Below are 22,759 nucleotides of genomic sequence, written 5' to 3' on the forward strand. Positions count from 1 at the left end.
GTTTTTTTTTTTTTAACATCCTTTTGGCATATCTATGAAAGTCACAGTGCCTCCAGCTTTAGAGTTTATGATCATTAATAACTGACAGATGGTCAGGAGTCGAATACAAACGGCTCTGACACTCGATCTGGGTTTATTTGAGAGGAAGAAACCTTTTGATTGTTCCTTTTGAGCTTTACACAAACGAGACAAATGAACACGATAGACAATGGCTCCTGGCGTGATCTGTTGACAGCTGACAACTCTTCATGTTTCTATAGATAGAACAGACCGTGCTGTATGGAAAACATTTAGTATCTTTTTTTTTTTTTTTTTTTCTTTTTTGCTCTTCCTCGAAAAGCCTGGCAACGCCTCCCTGACAACTGTGACCCAGCAACCATGCCAAGAACTGAGTCATGTCCAACCATGCACACCCAGTAAAGTCGGGCTCACTGGGCTGTATAAACAGGAACAACGGGGCTCAGAGGGCTTACAGTGGGATCCCCTGGTAAGATCATATAAAACAGGTTAATGTTAATGTCCGTTATGGGCCGGTTGCTGTCCACTGTGAGACTTTATTACCAAACAAAATGGTGATTCAGTCTATAGCCAGTTTATAAGTGCTTGTGGATTTGCTTTCAGTTCACTTTTACTTGGATGAATCCCTCCATCGCTTTCAGGATGACGTAAATTGCTGAAAAGAGCTGGAAAGTACAAACAAAGATGATCAAATAAAACCTGCACAACATCAACTTCATAAATGTGACTGAAGGCAGATGTTCCTGTTGTAGTTCAGGCTCACCTTTCCCATCAACCTCTAATCGGATGCAGCAGGACCTACAGTACAGTATATTCTCCAGTAAACAATGTGTCCTCACAGAAAGTCGTCTCTCCTCATCAAAGTCCAATCATAACAAAACAATTAGATAAATAGTTTGCTCGTACTTAAACTTGACCCTTCGGGGGGTTCTCTAACCTCTAACAGGAGGTAAATATGACGCATGAGCGTGTCGCAGACTGACACCCAGATACAACCCTTTTGTCCTTCCTGGGTTAACATGGCAACACTTATGAAAAACAGCTTTGTTACTTCCTGGTTAGGCTCAGCCAATAAAATCCCTCTGTTAGGGTTGGAGAAAAAGATCACAGTTAGGGTTAAAATGGATTATTTTGACAGACGCCGTTAGACTTCCCAGGTGGTGACGCGTCCACACGACGCTTTGTCACTTCCTGGTTTCTAAGGGCTCAAAATCATAACTATTTTGTTGGAAATGTATCCTGGTTAAGACTTAAATTACTTTTATTTCTACAATGCTGCCGTCACCTTAATTATTAGCTCTCATAACCATTTAAAGGTTACATATTTCTTCAGCTTGCATGAACAAATGACCCAGGGAGTCAACGCCTATATTAAATATTTAGGATATATGAATAATTCTGTCGGTGTGTCCACGTGTATATGACAAATGGAGCTTTTGGATGCGTCTTCCTTTCTTTGTTTAATGAGCGTGTGCTGGAAATGATAACGAAGCTGCCAATATGCTGGTTTATTTTCTGATGTTTTCCAGGGTTTTCAGCTCCTTAAACTGTTGAGCAATAACTCTACTTCATCATCACAAACTGCTGTTTCGGTTGAAAAGTTGATGTAAAACGTCAATGTAAATGTTAATGTAAACCTCATTGCTGCCTACCGGCCATGCAAACATACATTTAAATGTATATAGGTGTATATATACAGTATATATGTGTGTATATATGTGTATAGAAACCTCCAGATTAGTGTTGTCGAAGCCTTCGTGGAAGAAGTTTTCACATCCTAAATCCTGATTTGGAAAATCCCGTTTAAATAAAAGTAATTCAGTATTTACAGTAAAATGTTAAGATTTTAAAGTTAGTTTGGTCCCTGTGATAGAAATAAATTGCATTAGATTATAAATATTCAAGCATCCATGTATAAGCAACATTTTACTGCTGCTGCAGTGGTAATTATCTGGTTTAACTAATTCATATCCCTGTCATTAGAGTGCTCACTTCTAATCTTTTTTTTTTTAAGGTTCATAGGGAAAATCTTTGTTGCTAAAGCAGTTGATACCGATAACATTTGAAATGTGACACTGATAACTAACAAAGGAACCAAATGAAGTGTGTAATATTTCACCCCGTACATCTCGGGCAAACATGAAATAGTCCCATAAAGGGAAACCTTCCATACTGACAAAGATATGTGTTTTCATTCGAGTCATCCAGCAGGTTTTATGATTAGCTGAGGGTTTGGGAAAAGGGTCATTTTCAATGCAAGCCATGATGCTTTCCTAACCCTTCATGTCACTTTTGATCCGCTAATCTTAACCAATCAGGGTAGTGCGCAGAAAAACAACAACTAAATGGTTACTTTCAGTGGTCGGGATGGGACAGGAGGAGTGTTTAGCACTATCCTCCAACCTCTCCAGTCCCAACATGCAGACTTTGATGCCGACTAGATCAGTCAAAACATGTGCATTTCATGAAATGCTGTGACTTGATGCCACTGTGGAGTTATTTTTGTTTCCAGTAGCATGAAAAAAAAAAAAAAAGAGGAAAATTGTATTTGTGGAAAATTGTATACTTTTGTTTGAGTTTTACTTTTCTCCACTAGAACGTAGCAGAATGGATGCATAAAGAATCATTAAGTGGAAATCCTCATGTAAAATATCCTAAAAGTACTGTATACACTTTCAACCGCTCATGGGTGAAAAACGACAAGCTTTAAACAACATGAAGACTTGAGTGTTTTTGTTCATTGGTAAAAGACACTGGATTAAGTTTTTTGTGTAAAAAAAACAAACAAAAAAACCTTAAAATCTAAAGTATAGTAAAAACTTTATAAAGTTACAGTGCAGGCACCATAACCGAGTACATTTCCTAAGGAATTACATTTGCTACCATCTAACACTGCAAAAAAAACCAACAATGTTGCATGAACTTATCTAATTTCCAGTATGGGGAGGGCAGAAAAGGTTCTTTGCACTTCTCGGATGTGGCTGCACACAGATTGAGGTTTGGTCTGCAAACGGGGTTTATAAAGGATGAGGGGGGAAAAACTGCTGCTTCACATAGAGCTGCTGTCTGGTAAGTGAAATTACTTTTTCATTATCGCGTGTGGTCAGATTTTATCTGTTTGACTGAGTCAAACTGTTTTCAGAGCGGCTTAATCGTCACAAAACGAAGGTGTTGTGGCTTCAGTTTGGTGCACACCATCTTTTAAAGCTTTCCTTTAAAGGTCAGACTGCTTGGTATTGTCGGGCTTCGACAACAAATCTCTTTAAATGAGCGAGGCGGTAACGGCTGTAAACCTAACAAAACTTATTGGAATTAGTCATAGTTGTATTCCATAAGCTTAGATGTTACAGTTACTGTTCTCTTTATCTGAAGCTATGCAGAACATACGCAACAGTGACATCCTTAGTTTTGTATTCATGAGCGTCTCTTTCCTTTGACTCTTTTATTGCAGCTCCTCTGTTTGCGTCACTTTGGCAGAATAAAGCTTTACACACCACACCGTGGCCGACCTTGATCGCAAACACTTTGACCACATTCCTCTTCCTTTTAATGCGACGTTTAAACTCTCCAATCCCCGCCAGCACTGCCAGCATTTACTGTCTCAGTGACACTTACACACAGGTTTCTGTAAACCATTTTGTTTCTGCAGTGAGACCCATTCTTGATTTTTGTTTCGGTGATGAGGCCCAACGCTGCTCTGAGCTCTTTCCTGCTTTCTTTCTGTTTTTGGATTGGACACACTGGCGTCTGTGCTGCTCAATCAGGTGAGTTGTAAGATCAACACTGGACAGAGTTGTTGTTGTTAGAGCTCCAAGAAGTCTTTTTGTCTTGCAGGTTCAAAATGTGGCGCCCCTCAGGTGTGGAGTCCGATGGTTCCCTCTCTGAGGGTTGTAGGAGGGACAGAGGCTACATATGGATCACACCTGTGGCTGGTCAGTTATTTCCTCTTTTCTTTCATGTTTTCTGCTAAGCAACAATTGTGATGTTCTTGCTCATCTGTAGGAGTTCTTAGGGAGGCCTGTCTCTCTTTGCATGTTCAACTCTGATAGTTATCACTACCCCTGCAGGCTCAGTCACCACTTGTTTTTTTCACCACAAATGTGCCACTTTTGCTGTTGGTGCTAATAGTTATTTCAACCGTATCTGAATGTCACTGTGACGGTGTTAACAAGGCCCCTACTGAATGATGGCTGTTTTATTATTTCACTCAGTCCCCACAGTTGTATAAAGAGCCAAAGCAGATATTTGGTTTGCATTGCAAGGTTTATTTCAATGCAAAAATTAATATTTGAAAATAAAAATTTAACTTTGAAAGTTACAGATGAGAAAACTGAAATGATCTGAGTGCAGCAAGATGATTACACTTAGGCTTTAGAAAAGGGAGATATCTCCAGATACAGGGACTGGAACTTATTTATTTCATCTATGTTCAAATGGAAAAATCTTGCAGTGAGAACCAATACCTAGGATCACTTTTACCTGGTCAGCATAGCCTTAGTGGATGAATAAAGTGTTCTACGGTGTTTTTCATTCACCGGTTTACACAACAGTGGTGGTAACCATGACATTGTGCATGTAGCGGGGGCAGGGATCAAGCTGTGAACCCTGCCACTGGTGCACAACCAGCTCTACCAGTTGAGCCACAACTGTCACAGTTAGATATGTGCAGGAGTTTTTAGACAAAGGTATATTTGTTCAAACCTGCCAGTTTACCTGGATGCATGTAATTCCCATATGAACTATAACTGACTGTTTGAATGCATTTTGTTCAACTTCATGAGCCGCTTGTTTTGAATAGTTGTTTCTTTGCAGATTTAAATTGTTGTAATTAATCTTTCCTTGGTAACAGAGTTGATGGAAGCTGGGGAAATTACATGTATATGTGTTCAGTTAGTCATAAAATGTGTGTCTATAAAAGACAGTTTGTTGGCTTGATTGATGTTGCGCTTAAAAGTAATTAGATTGGATGTACAGGTAGAAATAATGAAGTAAGCACTGTGTTAATAGGCAAGGCAAACATTGATAATGTACATTAAGCATCATATAACAAATTAAATCTACAAGTTTCCAAGCTGGCTAAATGCCTAATTTTAACATCCCTTTGCCTGATGCTACTAGGCAACTAGCTAACATGCTAAAAACGCTAAAGGCAGCAGTGACATGAAGCTTTTCCTGCTTCAAAATATTATCGTGTTTGCTGATTTGTAGGTATATTTGTAATAAGTGAGGGCACTGAAGTGGAGATAAATGGCAGTGTAATTATGTATTATAATGCTGGTCAAATAAATGTTTTTAGGTTATCATGCAGGTGTTTTCTATATTCAGGTTTCACTGCAGAAGAAAGGTTCTCATTTTTGTGCAGGAGCCATCCTGACTGAGCGCTGGATAATGACTGCGGCACACTGCTTCAGATCTGTTTCAAAGTACAGAAAAGTTCCCTCCTGACATCAGTCAATTACTGAAACATTTCACAAGTGAACATTTTAATCGACTGACTGATGTGATGTTTTTCTCTTTAGGGTGTTCCTCAGTGGTGTGAGGGTTGTGGTGGGGGAGTTTGACCTGAGAGTGGCCGATAAAGAGGAGCAAGTCTTCCTAATCAATTCTGTCTCAGTCCATGAGAAGTATAGTCATGTTTTGCCAATGCAGTATGACATAGCTCTGGTAGAGCTGGATCATCCTATCAAAATGGGCAGGTTTCCACTCAGATTATTTCAATTCACTTCGGTCAAATGATGGTTGCTGATCAACTTTTGTCACAGACATTTGGCTGTTTTTTAACAGGAGCTCATGTTCAGCCAATATGTCTGCCTTTGCCTGATGAGAATATCCCTCCTCGAACCAGCTGCATTGTTGGCGGATGGGGCAGGACAAAGGAAAGTATGTAATGGGTCATTTTTCCACTTATCCTGCTACAGAACTCTGCGGCTTTGATTTGTTTAGAACAGAAATTTAAAGAAATCAAAGTCTTACAAACTAACATCTACAATAGAACATAGAAAACACCCCAAATGTTGAAAGTGAGACATTTTACTGTTCCATGGCAAACATTGCCTCACCTTTTAATTAGATGGCAGAAACTACTCCCAAAAAACTTGGGATAGGGGAAACATAACGCTGCACAAGTACGGGACACTCTGGCTGAAAAGCTCAGGTATGAAAAACTAAAGGTGGCAGGTTGGTGACGCAGCCAAAAGTGTGAAATCGTTTTCAAGGGGGCAAAGAATCATAGAACTGGTCGGTAAAGGCTGGATGATGAGTCTGGCACTTAAAATGGATTGTCACATTGTCTGCATGTTGCCAAGCAAGGTCAAATCCACAGTTACCGTTTGTTTTTCAAATGTCACTTGAAGAGGACAGATTAAACATGTTCGAAAAGCAGAAGATAATACCCCTTCATCAAATTCTTTGGTAGCCTTTGAACAGAAAAAATCCAGTCTCTGTTGAAAATGAGGATCCCAAAATTAATCATGAGAAATCTGAGAGGACAGGTTAGGATATCGGTTTCAAAAATATATGCACATGCACGTTATTGCAGTTCATTAAGGAAAAAACACACAAACAAGATACACAGATGGATTTTACACTAAGTCTGTATGTTCAGAAGGTTCTGATGTCCACATTGTAGGTCGAGCGACAACAGAAGTCTGTCAGAATGATATGATCCCATCACTTTTTACACTTCAAATATCAACGTTTCAATACTTTATCCATGAATCATTGGTTAAAGTTGTTAAATCAGCAGTTACACAACTATCTGAAGTTGTCAGTGTGAGAAGCTTCTCAATAAAGATGCTTGTGAATAACAGGAAGAAGCCCTTTGAGATCTCCATCCTAATGTGGACTGAAAAGTAGATCCCTATTACCACCGACCATGAGAAAGGACTTAAACGAGCTGCAGAAAACGGGACACCGTTTTGGCTGAAGTGGAAGGGAAGTAAGCTTTTACCAATCAAAGCTACGGGGTTGTAGGAACTGTGAAACTGTTGTTTATTCATTCAGTTCCTTCCAGATAGAGAAGTAAATGAGCTGGCTTTGTATATGAAACTCCCAGGCTGAAAACGGGTCCCATCCCGGCCCTGTTTTCGCCAACTGAAACCATTTAGTGCATGTTCATAAAAGTGGCTAGAATCCTATATTGGACGTTCTCCCAAAGGTCCAGCAGCTGGTCTCTTCAGATCCCAGATGTTTGTAGTCTGTTGGTATATGAAGATGGGATCCACGCAGTGGTAAACATGGACCCGTCCCAACATTTTTGAGACATGTTCCCGCCATCAAATTCAAGATGACCTTGTGTTTTTCACGAAAAGGGTAAAATGTCTCACTTTTCTGTTTTTATGATTACGTTGCTACACAAGCTTTTTGTCTCTTCTGTAGGGGGTCCTCTCTCTGCAGTGCTCAGAGAGGTTCACGTGGATTTGGTGGACCCGGCCAAATGTAAACACGTCTTCCAGACTGTCAGAAGTTCCTTTTTGAGCCAGAGAGCAGGTCAACTTCAGCCAGTCACGACAGTTCTGTGCGCTGGGCAAGAGAGAGGAGGAAAAGATGCCTGCCAGGTTCCTATAGATTCTTATCGTTAACCTCCATTTGATATAGAACCCATCGGCCCTGGCGAGTGACTGATGGGCTTTGTTGTACAAAGGAATTGTGAATCAGTTTATCATCTCAAGCTTTAGATTTAGTTTTTCACTGTTTTCTTCTTGTCTTCACTCCACACTCCACCCTCTCCCCAGGGAGACTCGGGGGGTCCTCTGGTATGTCCGGTAGGGTCAGGAAGCAGTCACTGGGTGGCAGTGGGCATAACTTCCTGGGGTAAAGGCTGCGGTCGGAGCTGGGGAGACAACAGCCGCCGCCCCCCTTCCAGGAGAGGTTCTCCAGGGATTTTTACCGACGTCACGCTGCTGCTACCCTGGATCAAGCAAAAACTGAGGGAAGGTAGGTCACGATACAGTTAGTATGAGGTGAACCGGGATGGTTGTTGCAGTCTTAAGTCATCAAATCACATCTTGAGATGCCATTTGTGCAGATCTGTTGGTTAAGTTTGTGTCGGCACTGGATCGTCCCTAAAGTCGGCTAAAGTATTGGATGTCTGGTGTTGTTATGGATCGGGTGTACCTAAAGTCAGGGTTTAGTTATGTGATCTGTTGATATGCAACAAGTAGACGGGTGACATTTTTCTGAACTTTCATTGACACACCAGAGGATCAGGCCTTATATTACCCTTAAAGCTGATCTGCTGGCTTGCAAAGAGCAAGCAGAAACAAACTGGAAAAATTACATTCTCATTTAAAGTTGATTTTTAAAAACAAATCCAACCTTGAGGTCATGTTTATGCACATGTGAAATTCCAGTCCTCACTTCTTTGATTGCTAAAGACCATGAGTAAAGACTACCTGTGTTCAGGGTCTTGTTTTCTGCTGATGTGTGTTGGGAAAGCAGCAAACACCGTCTTCATTTCAGATTTTACGTTGCTGAAATTGGCAACCTGCTGCAGCTGAAAATAAGACTGAAAGAGGTAACTGTGGCCAAAAACGGTTAAATTGCTCCACAAATGACGAAATTATTGAGCTGTAGGGAGGTGCAAAATCCCCACAGCTCAATAACGTCAGTTCTTTGGCTAAAATGAGTGGAAAAACTGGCTTTTCGGGGGGAGTCTAGGGGTCTAGTGACTTTCCTCTGTTGATGGTAGCTTGACTGTGCATCAAGAGTGAATATTTGTGGATACAAAAATATGGTAAATTCAGACTCTATCTTCCTCAGTGACAAGGTTGCAGTAAAATGGCTCAAGCTTGAATTAACATGTTGTAATAAAACCATTTTTTCCCTCCACCCACATGTCCAGACAGTCAGATGTCTGCTCTCATCATAATGTGACGCAAAAGCTGACACCATAAACAGTGTTGAAAGATGAAGGTTAATCTGACAAGATGTATATATATATATGTATATATATATATATATATGTGTATGTTTGTGTGTGTGTGTGTGTATATATATATATATATATATATATATATATATACACACATGCATATGCTAATTATTTAGATTAGCAGACTTCTCAAAATCTTTCAGAATTATTGGTCTTTAGCAAAGTTGGAGATTGAAACTTTAAATATGTCCAAGAAACTTCCAAACCGAATGATGATACATATGTGCTCTAAAGCTCGTTGGCAAACTCACAACTAAGTTCATTGCCCATTTGTGGATTCCTATATATTAACAGATTGCCACCATTGTTTCAATGAATGAATGAATGAATTTATGTGACTACTATTTTGTAAAACATGGTACAGCAACTGAACCATACATTAAAAGAAATAAATAGTCAGGGATAACACAAAAAAGCCCTAAGGCGTATTTCCATTGTGGTCCCAATATTCAAGAATATTGTCTTATATGAAAGAATAACTACCTTTTTTACATGTAAAATAAGAGTGGAGGGACAGTTTTAAACCGATTCAAAGATAAACCAACAAATGTTATCTTTGTTAATGCTGTCTGTCGAGTTAACCTTTGTTTTATTATTATTTAAGTTTGAAAATACATGTGTTTTATCCATTGTCTCATTTATAAATATTTCATCTTAATCATACCGTGGAGATGTGCCCTGTTAAGTTTAAAGGTCAGTTCTTTATTTAACACAAGGAGCTTTCTGGCATTACTCACCAAAAACCTGTGACGAGTATGATGTAAACTCTCTGACTGTGAGATCACATTGGCTCAGCAGGTGGTGTAGACACAAGCCTGATGGGGCATTATTGTTAGGAAACACCTCTTTAAGCGCTGCCCTTTTTCTTTCTGCTTTCTCTTGGTTTTTTTGGGGCAACAGTCTGTCTCCTGCACATGTTTTGGTGCTAAACCTTCATCAAGTAACAACTTTTTAATAACCAGGAGTCTTTTTAAATTGGAAACGGCTGTAAGTGTAGAACCCTTATTGTCACAGAAAGACTAAACGCGACACATAAAGTGATGTTTTTGTGATTGTGAGCAACCAATGCTGGAAAAGTGACGTCTCTCCAGTTCAAAGGGACAGTTTTTTATCTGCTGATCCATGTTGTGCAGCAACAGTAAGGCAAGGCAATTTTATTTGTAAATCACAATTCGTACACAAGGTAATTCAAAGTGCTTTACAGGTACATAAAATCACAAGAAGGCAATAAAATTATTAAAAATAAATAAATATACCATACCATAAAACATAAAAAATAATAAATAATCATTAATTAATTTAAAAGTGAAGAGTAACCAAAAATGCTTCCTTTGAATGATAAATATAGCTAGTCCATAACTGTGGAACGACCTCCCATTTTACATCAGACAAGCCCCTTCACTGCCCATTTTTAAAACTCGTCTTAAAACCCATTTTTATTCCCTGGCTTTTAACCCAGCATGAGACTGTTTCTGTTATTGTTTTTATTGTTTTAATATGGTTGTTGTTTATTGTTGTTTTTGCATTGTTCTTGTGTTTTATGCCTTGTATTTCGTGTTGTACAGCACTTTGTTTCAGCCACGGCTGTGTTAAAGGGCTTTATAAATAAAGTTGAGTTAAGATTCCAATACAAACTTTATACATAATTATGGTTATCATTATCTTTGCTGTAATGAAAAGAGCCAACAGACTGGGGTTATGACTCCAGTTTCATAGTGAAACATTGATTTTAGCTCATTGTGAAACTGTTATTAAAATGAAAAACCTCTCACATATAAGTTAACTTTACACATTTTTAAGCTATCTAATTAATAAGAAGTGGTATGGTGTCTATATTGATATCTTCTGTTCATATTCTCCTTTGTTTTCTCTGTAGCTGAGCAGCAGCAGGGTCCAGCTTCATCAGGTGAGTCGTGTCTTTCCTTCCTCACCACAGCAACTCTTCTTCGTCCATATTTCCCAACGTGCACGTGCTTCTTCCATGTTTTGGGTGTGTGTTGGTCAGGTCTCTGCAGCGTGAGAGATGGGCACGTTTCTGACGCTGACGGGGTGATCAGAAATCCCCGCCACCCCGCTGATCGCTATGACAACAACCAGTGAGTGACACTTCAGAGAAGAAGAAAGAATCCGTGACCCCAGCTGTGACTGTAAAGTGACCGCCATAAACACGATATTTTCTGCTCGTGGTTTCAGAGATCAGTTGGTTGGGATTGTGTGAATTTAAAGGAGGAAAATGAAAGTATCTGAGTCGGTTTGCACGTGGGGTCTCTCTGCAGGTTGTGTTTGTGGAGTATCGGTGTTCCTCCTGGTTATGGTATAATGTTGGAGTTTGATCATTTTGACCTGGAGAATGACTCCTATTGTCAGTATGATCGGCTGACTGTTTCTGCAGGGATCCACAGGCCTGTTGGTGAGTGTTTCCACCTCTGAAGCAGACATGGCACCCAACTATGGTCTCATTTTATCCTCTTTAATGAGTCATTTACTGTCATCTTTTTTAGTCTTTTCTTATCTTAATCTGTATTTCTGTTAATTTGTTACTCTGTACCATGGTTTATAGCTGGATTTTATTGCTCTCTGTACATGTATTTATTCATTTATACTTAGCACTTTGTAAAGTGTTTTTTTTTTTTTTTTTTTAAGAAATGCACCATGAGATTATAATAATAATAATAGTCATTACATTAATTTCTTAACACGATAAGGAATTATGTTAAGGGTGCTTCCTTATTGTCCCCAAAGGAGAGACAACATGAATAAAACAAGTGCACTGCTGTTGCATAAATAGTAATTAGAAGCAGCAGAGCTGCTCTAAGGAGCTCAGGAAATGCAATTTTAGGATAAAGGGATAGTTCAAAGCATTAAAAAAAAGAAAACTTTGCCGTCCAAACATTAGTTTGGGTTTGTTTCTGTGAACCACTACCTTTTAATTTCATGATATTTTATCGAACTATTTCTTTATTTGTTTTCATTTTCAATGATATCGTGTCATCCTGCCATCCTGTGAGTTTCTCTCATTTCACTGTCTGACAACACATGTTTTTAAGGCCAGATTGTGGTTAGCTTAGCTTTGCACAAAGACTGAAGGTGGGGTGGAAACAGCCAACCTGCATCTACCAGCACCTGTAAAGCTGTTCTTTAAAGCCAGTATTTAACCTGCGCATAAACAAGGGTTAGTTTGGTGTTTTTGAATAAAATAAAAAAAAAAAGAGTTTATCCTGACACCTAGTCATAAGTTAAGTGCAGGTTTTGGTTCCCCCTCTGCATAGGAATGACACCAACCACTCACAGTAATTGTCCAAAGGCACCAACAGCACCTAAAACCTACCTGGAAGTCCTGGGATGTTTTTCCAATGAGTGTATTTCTGTTCTGGGTCTTTTACATTACCACTAAGTCTAAGTTCTAAGATACAGGATGGGTGAGGCAAAACAAAGGTGTAGTGTGCAAGTTGGAAACACTTACCTCATCGTCCCCTTTGAAGCATATAGGAAAAAACTCCAGTGGCCATGGAAAACATGAAAGGTCTGCTAGTTGTGAAAAGTGTTGCATTTCTGCCATTGGATTGTTGGAAATGATACACACTGGAACACTAAGTCCGTTAAAGTGTGTCGCTCCTCCCTGACACTCTTCGTTAAAGTTTCTGAACTGCCGTTCTGAGCACAAAGCAGTGAAACCAGGAAGTGTGCTTCATCTGCACAGAATCGGGGTCCTTCCTGACAGAGTGAACCCAGAAATATCGGCAGAGCAGCCAAGAGGAGATCTGGAACTCCAATGCTTCTTTAATTATCTCCTTTATACACCTGACCATGGTTTCTGAGGGTTTATGAAATGTCCCTCTTCATTTACGAACTTAAATTTTAATGTAGTATTCTATATTATCTCTCTTTCTCTTATATTATCATCTTTCCTTAACTCTGTGACGTGCTTTGAATATTCCACCAGACCTTTGGCTAATGTTGGATGTTTCTGTGTGTGTGTGTGTTTTAGTTTTTGCCTTTAAACTTCTGTGGAACAATCAGAGATTATGTTTTTTTTGTTCAAATTGACTCCTTTTACAGTAGGAGCCATCTGTCCTCATTCTGGAGTTAACTCAAGCTGCGTCTCCCCAGCTGATTGAATTGGACATGAATGTCTTAGTTTGATTTCAAACGGTAACAACACCTGCAGTAAATATACAAGTTAAAATATTTTATTTGTCATTGTTTATTGGAAAAGTTCAGCACTGCAAGCTCGATTCTGAAGGTTATCTGAAAAGTAGAGTACGGAAAATGTTAAATATATTTTTATAAATTCAGTTAAAATGTCAGTTTAAACACTAGTGTGTGCCTACACTCAATAGGAATGATATACTCTACATTTCCCATCTACTAACATTCATTCACCAGTGAATTTCCACAGAGTCGTATCATTTCTGTCATGCGCCCTAGCAGTGCGGCCAAACAGCCAATCGTATACTGTTGCCAGGGCAAATTAATAAATATTTGGCCAATCAGTGTCGCAGAATTTTATGGTCTTGGGGCGCTGAAAATGGCGCCCCAGTAGCAGATTACAGGTAAAAAAAAAAAGAAAAGAAGCACTTTTCTGTTTTCCCTGCATTCTTTTTAAAAGTGACAAATGTGATTTGACGTGAAACGTTAGCATAGCATCGCAGCTGGATGACGGACACCGCGTTTCGGTAAGCCTGATTGATATGCGGTGTTGGTAATGTGAGTTGACCAGAAAAAACAAAACAAAATGTGACAGCCGACTTGCTTCTTATTAATTTACCCATTGAACGTGTCACTTTAGTCGTCATCGCCACTGGTTACCTCCCTACCAGGGCTGGTTTTGGGGATAAAACATCTCTTTTGGAACCAAAGCTTCATTGGAAATAAAAGTGGTGTGTGAAGAAAATCCTCTTTTTTTTAAATGTACCTGACTCTGGTGATGTTCTTATTCACAGACATGAATTAAATCCTTTTATTTCGCACATTAAAGAGCCAAATATACATTTAAAAAAGGGGGGATTGCTCCTTTAGATGTCCAACAGAGCTACAAAAATCTCAATGCTCAAGAATCGTTTACCTACACTGAAGAGAGGTTCAGATCTGTACACACGGGCAACATTTGAGTAGATTCTACAACACAACTTTCATCCTCTTTTTTTTCGTTTTTCAGGAATATTCTGCGGACGTGCTCTACCAGGTCCAGTACTTCTCCAGAATTCCCAGAATGCAACTCTTCACTTCTCCTCTGACATTAACAGAGCAGGAAGTGGCTTTGTAGTCAGGCACCGTGCTGTCAAGGGACACTCTTATCCTGGTGGGAAGCACAACATGCACTACGAACACTCACAAACACAGGCGCTGTTTGTAAAACCAGCCTTCACAATGCTCATTACAGTTTGTCCTGTAGGATACGTTCAGTTCTCCAGGGTGCTTGCGCAAGTCTTGAAAGTCTTAATAAGTATGGAAAATAAATGTATGATAGAATTTTACAGTATGCTCAAAGGCATTGTGAAATGAGAAATGGGAAGGTAGGCTATAAAACTATAATTTTACTAACTGGTCACGTACTGTATTAGCCTAATGGAATGAGATGTGAGTGAAGAGACTGAATTCTACACACATTCATCCATCCATTCATTTTTTTTTTTTATAGATAGTTTTTGTGACACTTGTTTGATGTGAAATTCATGTACTTGTGATTTTCATGTTTTGAAACGTTTTCATCAGTAAAAGCATAATTTACTGTGAATAATGCATTTGTTCATTGAATACTGGCCTATAAAAATTAACATTTCTAATAAACACAGTTGGTACAATCTCAACCAATGAAGTAGGCTGTAGGCACACAAGTTACAAGTACATAAAGTTAAGGTCTTGGGGGGAAAAAAAGTATCAATTTTAAAAAAGTCTGGAAAAAATCTGGAATTTTAATTTGGAAAAAGACTAGAGCAAGCACCCTGGTTCTCTGTTCTACAGCCTGAACTATATGCACACTGTGAATACACCATGCACAGTTTGAACTTTTCTGCATGTTGTCTGTGGATCTGTAGCAGCTCGTTGTACAAGCAGATGAGCTGAAAACGGCACGAGACCCGTCTGCTGATAATGCGCGTTTTGTTTTCTGTGTCCACACAAGTGTGTCGTGTTACGGCGGATCGTCTTCTGTAAGTAAAGTAATGTCCGGTGCGCCTGTGTTTGTGTTTCCCCTCTGCATGCGTGCCATCAGGATGTGGGACGGTTGTTCTAGTGGAGGATCAGGTTGCACTCCACAGCCCAAATTACCCACAACCCTACAGTAATGACTGCATCCTCCGCTGGGTCATCTATGCTCCACAGAGCCACGTTGTTAAGGTGATGTGCATCACTCATCCACCTGACGCTCATTATAATGTCACATGGAGGGTTGAGCAATTAAGGCTTTCTCTTTCAGTTGGACTTTGCTGACTTTGACCTGGAGGAGTCTGAGGGATGTTTCTTTGATTCCCTCGCTGTCCTTGGAGATGTTGAAGAAACGGAGGAGATCGGTAGGATGGATGACCCAGATGGCATTAAACCAGCTTGTGCCTGTCTCGCTGCTGCTTACCTTCTCCCTGCTTCTGTTGTATTATATTTTGGTCAGCATTGCTGTGTGGTGGCAGCGTCCCTCCTCCTGTCCTGTCCTACAGCAGCCTCATGGTGCTTCAGTTCACGTCAGACGGCAGCGTCGCACAAAGGGGCTTCAGAGCTGCGCTGACATTCATTCGGACCACTGGTATGTCCACGCTATGTGTGTAACGCACTCGCGGTGACTAAACTCACAGAAAGTCCATAAGTTATGGTTTAAATGTTCCCTTATTTCATAACCACATGCTGCTGCATCGCAGCAAGAATAAAGTCCTTATAGAATCTCATACGTTTGGTACAAACGCTAAAAAAGTTGGCGTAGATGAATAAAAACGAGGTGTTCATCTGTGAATTTGTGTTAATTCAATACTCGCGATCGTTTTTCTAATCGAAACCGAGTGACGCTGTTGGCTGAACCCAACTAGGAAGTGATAAAGTTTTGTCGTAACATGTTGGATTTACACGTAACCACGGCAACAAGCAAACTGAAGTACATGAAGGTGGCGTTGTAAAAATGTATTCAAGCCCTAACTGTGAACGTTTTGTGTCCTTAACCAAATAATGTTGCCACAGAAGTGTTTCAGTGAAGTGTTGTTAGATTGTTGCTCGTGTTGAGTTTTATTTCCCTTCTGCTGCCTGTCGCTTCGTTACTTTGCCGGCACAGGTTTATGGTTTTGACTGATATGAGTCTGTAGATGGGTTGGGAGCAGGGGAATAAATAAGAATATTCCAATGTTTGAGCCGGCGGAAAGACTAAGAAAGACATCCAACCCGAGTTGGTGTGTGAGGACTCAAGGTTTCAACTCTTTTTAGAAACTGTTGTGATCGAAAGTAAAGAGAAAACTGATAACTCCTTTAATTTTCTACAGACCTGCATGATGAGGATGGAACATCTGAGGAGGGACAAACATCTGAGGAGGGACAAACATCTCATGGTTTGTTTCATCTCTACTTTTTAAATGTCCTTTTATGATATCAGGAAAAGAGGACAATTTACACAGTTAATGATCAACTCTTCTGCCTTTACTGCTGGAGAATCTTTGGGCAAAGCATCAAAATACTCTGCAGTGGAATGAACGAATGGTATTTCACCAGTGGGCCAAACAAGGCCGTGTCGGTGGCATTTAGAGTGGCAGTGGGACATTTAACATTCAAGTTACAACTAAACACACGAGACATACTCAACAATATGTAGCAAAGAGACAGACACGCATGTTCACTGACACTTGAACTTGAAAGATATTGTTCAACATGTTATTTTTTATCCATTTTTAGTAAATCTTGAGAATAAATGCTTGTTTTGTGAGATTTATTTCTGTTTTATTATTTTTCCTAACTGCAAGCGCCTCAATTTATTCCTGAAAACACTTCCTGTCAACCAAATGTTGAGTTTGCTCGATGGTCCGAAAACATTGCAGAAATGTAACTCAGTCTTTGAGTCTACGGCAACCACATAGCTGGGAGGTTTAAGTCTCGGCTCCCTTTTTTATCTCTTCTGGGAATTCAGACCTTGAACATTAGATACAGGGATCAGAAAACATTTGAACTATTTTCAGAATTCTTCCAATATTAGAAATGCCCTTTTGTTTAGCAGATGCTGCAACAAAACATCAGTTTTCTGTGCTCAAAATCTCGGTTAAAAACCTCCACTATGCCTCTGCATTTGCACAATGTGAGCACACACACACTCAACATGCAGTCATTCCGCCCAGAAGTACAACAGTATTGTTTGTTTAGAGGGTTTATGTTAGTCATGACGCCCTGGAGAAAATTCCTCAGTAGGTTACCTCTAATGACAAAAGGACCTGAGGAGCCTGAGGAGGTGCAGCTGTGTGTTTTCCCAGAAAGGCTGTTTGACCTCATTTCTACTAAGTTCTCTTGTAAAAATAGACGGATTAAGTGTGTCATGTTTCTCAATATTTGATCTTCTTTTTTTAATTTGAGGTTAAACTGTAGCGTGATGGCTAAAAACATGATACAAGTGGCCATATTTTTCATTCCCCTGACGTTCTAAAACTCAGATTTTGGCCTTCTTTTCCGTTTTCCTGCCCTTATTTCTTCACACTTGTTTCTTCAGTCTTTCGGCACTCTCGGTTCTCTCTTTGTGTCTCCGTGGTTAATGCTCACACACCCAGGGCCTTTGAGACTGTGATGTTGCTTTGCTGTTTTTCACCCTCTCTACCTCTTCATCCCCGTCTGTTAAACTGAAAGCTCCACCCACCGAGGCGTGAGGTGACGCAGAACGACAGGTGGGGTCTACATGGAGGCTCAGTCTGTATCTATGGAAACTCTAATCTTGGGAAATAATTTTTCCACCTAAAAACTCTTTTTATATGGTGCTTAAATACCAACAAAGTGGTTTGCATAAGATACAGCTGATGTCGAAACTACTTTTGAGTATTTCATTTTCAGCATTTACAAAAAGATACCGATTTGAAAGTACTTTCAGACAAAATCATTTAAATCTGCACAGGCCAATACAAATTGTGTATTATATTTGAGATTGTTTTGATTGATTTTAACCTACAAAACTGAATCATAGCCATTAGGCCAAAAATCCCTGTAGTTTCTCTTTTAGAAACCTGTCAAGATGCCAGTGGATGCAACACACACTGGACTTTTCTTTTGGCAGAGATGGAAATTGCTTGTTTTTGCCACAAAGCCCGTGTTTTCCCCCCCAAACATATCATTTCACTCTTTGATTCTAGTAAATCGCATTATTTAGCACAACAGAAGCCTGCTGCCTTCCTTCTGAACACTGTGGATGTTACGAAAGGTTAAAGAGCTCGATGCATTTCCTAAAATATAAGAGCTGCAATCCTTGGCCCTGTTTTTTTTTTTTTTTTTTTTTTTAATGTATCTCTGCTTCTATCTGACATTCACCACAATCACCAGCATCCTCAACACAAAACAAACACGGGCCTGTTTGTGTCAGTGACGTAAACAGACCATACATCAGTGGTTTGATGTCACTGGAAATTACATCTTTATTATGCTCAGCGACTCTAAAGGTTATTGGTGCTGTGAAACTACAGTACATGAGAGACGCTGCTGTACATTTGCAGTATCAGGGCTCCCTCTAGTGGCGGTTTATAGAAACTTCACCTCGGTACAGCACATGGTGTCCTCATGTAGCTCCATTTGTTACAGGGTTTGTAATCCATATCAAATGCCTTTTTTAATATCTGTTTTTATTTAAAGATGATTAACTGATTTTTCTTCAAAAACTAGTGCCATGTTACATATTTCCTTCCTGTCGCTGGGTATTTTAGACTATTTTCAGGCAGCCAGTTGAATCAAGCCAGGTTAAAAAATAACCACATTCACACCTGAAAAGTTGTCATACAGCGTATACACGCATCCTCTCTTTCAGTGGGGTTACATGGCACTGAAAGGATCAGATAATTGGCTAAATTACAATAAGAATGAGTTGAAGGGTAATTATCCTTGGATATATGGCGGTGAATGAATCGGATCAGAGGCCCAAAGCACGTCACACTCTGATACGATAGGTGGCGCTGTACCCATTTAAACTATTGCTAATAGAGCCACTTCCTGTTGACCCCTTCAACACCAAACTCAGGCATTCGAGAAAATGGAGAAGGAAGAGCATGATGAAGCTACGTCCGTTTACAAGCACGTTATTTTGACTTTCATCCGAGTTTTCTCGGGGTCTTAATTCGATCACGAGTAACTCGATTCGATCCAATTTCTTGTCAGATTAAGGTGTCTGTATGCACTTAATAACTCAGTCTTATTGTAATTTAGCCAATAATCTGATCCTTTCAGTGCCATGTAACCCCACTGTTTGAATCAGACGTGGGCTGATTCAATTTAAGGTTGTCCACAGGTTGCATTATTCTAATGACAGACTATAAAGTCATGTTATGACATGTTGTCATGTCCGACTTTGTATGGGTTCTCTCTGCAATACCCGGAAAAACACTACAAGCCAATCCTTTGACCGGTGTCTTCGGTATAGTTGGGGCTGAGCTGCAGTTGTCCCGCATCCACAGAAATGCAATGGCTCGTCTGATGTCGCAGAACTGGAAGGGCCTGTGATTGGATTAGAGATTTTAATGCTGGGTTTGGAATAAGAAAAAAAGTAGGTATACATTACGAGGGTTGGAGGATAAATATGACAAAACCTGCTCACAGTTCATAAGTCACATTAAGAGCTTTCCTTGTTCTTTCTTCTTCTCTTATGCTGGAGATCCAGGTTACTGTTACGATGTTTTTTATAGTTGTGTACATTTGTTTTCCAGGCAACTTTAAATGGTGACCATGAACGAAATCCTGCATAAACATTAACAGACGATTAGATGATTTATTTGTTTGACTGGTTAATACATTTAGCTGCACTCTGCAGGTTATTTTGGTCAACTTTTAACCAGTATTATTTGGGAGTAAAATGGACGCTAAAGACGGCCGCATCGGTTACAATCACTCCGTCTTTATTTTGGATGTTTCTTTGTGTTTGTGTCAGCTCAGCTCAGGTCCAGGGGCCAGTAGACCTACTCAGAAATCCATATTTTAATAGAGATTAATCCTACAACTGGACACAAATTTAGCATATTGTAAATGTCAGTTAAAGCGTGTTTAAATGGTTGTTAACCTTATTAGGTTATCTGGTTTTTAGCCATATTTTGTCGTTATAATCACTAAAAAGCTGTCAAAACAAGAATTATAACGTAGCTTTAAGTCCAGAGGAAACCATATTTTTTTCCCCAACACATGCAGTTTATAAAATCCTTAAGAAATTAAATGTATTTTTTGCTTCTCAGCTTGAGATTGTGAATGAAAGTCACACTTGGATAAGTCAGAAAAATCTGACACATGCATTCAAACATAAATGTACAGATCATAACTAAGAAAATGGATCAGAGAACCATAATTTGTCAGCTACAGTACAACATGGAGTGGAAGGGATAATCTTCAGCATGCCTCTACATGGTAAAAGGATTTCTTGGTGTCACCATAATTAATTACTGACTCTTCTTACGTTGTTTACTGCATGTTTCTATGCTCTCTGTGTTAAAATGAACTTGCATACTGTAGATCCAGCTGTGCAGCAGTCCAGCAGCAGAGCCCTGTTTTACCAGGCTGATGTGGACCACGAGGCCTCAGAGGGTCCCAGGCTGCATACGACCAGGGGCCCAGATGATTACGACTTCAGCGGGGAATCCTCAGAAAAAGGACTGTAACTCGATCATATTTGTAGTCTACCTGGGAAGACACAAGCTGGACATCTCAGTCATTTATCTGCTTTGTTGCTGCTTTGCAGCTTTTTCTCTGCTCACTTGTCATTTATCAAATTTCATACTTCTATTAGAAAGATTACTTAGGATATAGGAATCATCTTGATAGAAAACTAGTAAAGATTAGATGACAGAAATTATGTGACTTCTATGTAAACTGGCCACAAAGGAAATAACCTTACCCAGTAATTTAACGGTGCGTCTCTAAGAGAGAAAACAAGTTGCTACTCTGCATGGTTGTAATTTATAACTCGTGATTGTGATCCAGACTGAGCCAGAGAACAAACCCTCTGAGTCACAATGATGCTTGCATTTCTGGAGTTCTTTGAAACAACTTGAGCATGGATTAGCACAAACTCCTGGTGTGAAATCACGTTGATCTGTTGTTTTGTTTGGACTTTGGTCACTTTTTTAAAAATAAAATACCTGCAGGTACGATGACCTCAAAACAAACTGCATGCACTGAGGTACTTCAGCAACTCCTTTTCCTACTTTTATTTAAATGATCAACATTCCAGTAGAAGTCCTGCTGCACTTATAGATGAGTGAGCATAGTAATAAAATGCATGTAAACCAGCTGCAGGAGCTTTTTTTTTACTTTTCATACTCTGAAACAACTTTGACTGTAAAACTATTCACTGAAGAACGCTTAGATTGATTTTTATTTTTATTTTTGCTGCATCAGGTTTTATCATGTATATGAAGAATGTTTTTTCTTTTTGTTTTTTTTAGGCCTTTGTTGATAAAGTTGACAGAATTCTCACTAAAACTGGCCTTATCCACTTTCTTCCTCTGTTAAGACGATGGAACAATACTTGACTGATCTGCAAAGGGAACGTGTAACTTATTAAAAATAACTCGTATATGATTTAAATGTTGTTTTGGCAGTAGAGCGTAGCTCTATAGTAGGAGGTCATATAGCAGGGCAGTCACGCCATATCAAAGTAGTTGAGCCAGAGCCACGTTTCCCACTGTGTGCATCTCCCGTCATTCTAAAAATAGTCTAAACTTCTGGGAACTGAGGAGACTGGGAGAGGAATGTTGTTCTGGGATTCGAGCTGCTCTTCTTTGTCTTACACGCTTTATGACGCATCGTAGGTTTTCAGTTGGGGTGCTCTCTGATCTGGCTGAGCAGGCGTCCCGCGTGCAGAGGCTGAATACTCGATGGAGGAGCTCCCAGTTCTTTTTTTGATGATATTATGTACTGCAGATGAAGGAAAATACAAAGTCTTCTCAGTTTTACACCAAGGAACATTCTGAAATCAACAATCTGGCTGTTTTTACTGTACCTCTACCCATCTTTACTTCTGAGACACTCTGCCTCTCCAAGGTGCTCTTTTTATATGCAATCATGTTACTGACCTTTAGCCAATGTACCTAACTTGTAGTGGCCATTTGTCCTTAAAAAACAAATTAAACTCAAACCAAACAAAATCAAAAGGCCACTGGTGCACCATGGGGGATGTGGTTTTAACGCAGGCAAAAGAAGATGAATGTCCAAGCTGAATTTTTGCGTTTTCCGATGATTTATTTCAAAATAATAAAACAAAACAAAAGAACAAAGAAAACCATGCCTGCTGATCTCTCCTTTTCCCTGGTTAAAAAACCATTGGCCCACCCAGGTGCATGCTGGTACTCCAGGTGCCCAGTGTGACCCAATTACCAAAATATCCTAAACAAATAACTAACAAAGAATATTAGCAAAACATCTAATCTAAATAAAGCACTGAAATTAATCAAATAAAGTTACTCATAATTAGCTAATTGAATTTACAACTAGAACCAAAAAAACAAAAACTAACTTTACAAATGGCTCCTACAGAACTGGTTGCAACATGTTCCTCCAGCCGTTTCTCTGACCTTTCCTAACTATTGTTGCCCCTTTCCCAACTTTTTTTGAGACCTGTTGCTGTCATGAAACTGGATATGAGCTCATATTTTTCTTGAAGCCCTAAAATGT

The 22,759-nt window shown here is 39.5% G+C and overlaps 1 protein-coding gene across 1 annotated transcript; it reads left to right on the top strand.

Annotated features, from left to right (window-relative positions):
• The first annotated feature begins 3,770 nt into the window (after window positions 1–3,770).
• On the top strand, window positions 3,771–21,447 carry LOC142384898 (ovochymase-2). The gene is made up of 15 exons (XM_075471204.1): window positions 3,771–3,950; window positions 5,344–5,441; window positions 5,538–5,607; window positions 5,715–5,898; window positions 7,396–7,574; window positions 7,752–7,953; window positions 10,827–10,856; window positions 10,956–11,046; window positions 11,227–11,360; window positions 14,109–14,252; window positions 15,165–15,289; window positions 15,369–15,462; window positions 15,558–15,689; window positions 16,411–16,476; window positions 20,600–21,447. The coding sequence occupies exons 1-15, from the start codon at window positions 3,888–3,890 to the stop codon at window positions 20,743–20,745; spliced, it is 1,758 nt and encodes a 585-aa protein (XP_075327319.1). The 5' UTR covers window positions 3,771–3,887; the 3' UTR covers window positions 20,746–21,447.
• Window positions 21,448–22,759: the final 1,312 nt, after the last annotated feature.

The sequence above is a fragment of the Odontesthes bonariensis genome, chromosome 7, assembly GCF_027942865.1.
Source record: "Odontesthes bonariensis isolate fOdoBon6 chromosome 7, fOdoBon6.hap1, whole genome shotgun sequence".
In the NCBI taxonomy this organism is placed as follows: domain Eukaryota; kingdom Metazoa; phylum Chordata; class Actinopteri; order Atheriniformes; family Atherinopsidae; genus Odontesthes; species Odontesthes bonariensis.

Bases quoted from the DNA above. Each gene is read 5' to 3' on its own strand.
- LOC142384898 (XM_075471204.1), top strand. From the start codon at position 3,888: ATGGTTCCCTCTCTGAGGGTTGTAGGAGGGACAGAGGCTACATATGGA. The intron at 3,951-5,343 runs GTCAGTTATTTC...TTCTATATTCAG, and splicing joins ATGGATCACACCTGTGGCTG to GTTTCACTGCAGAAGAAAGG. The intron at 14,253-15,164 runs GTGGGAAGCACA...GCGTGCCATCAG, and splicing joins CAAGGGACACTCTTATCCTG to GATGTGGGACGGTTGTTCTA.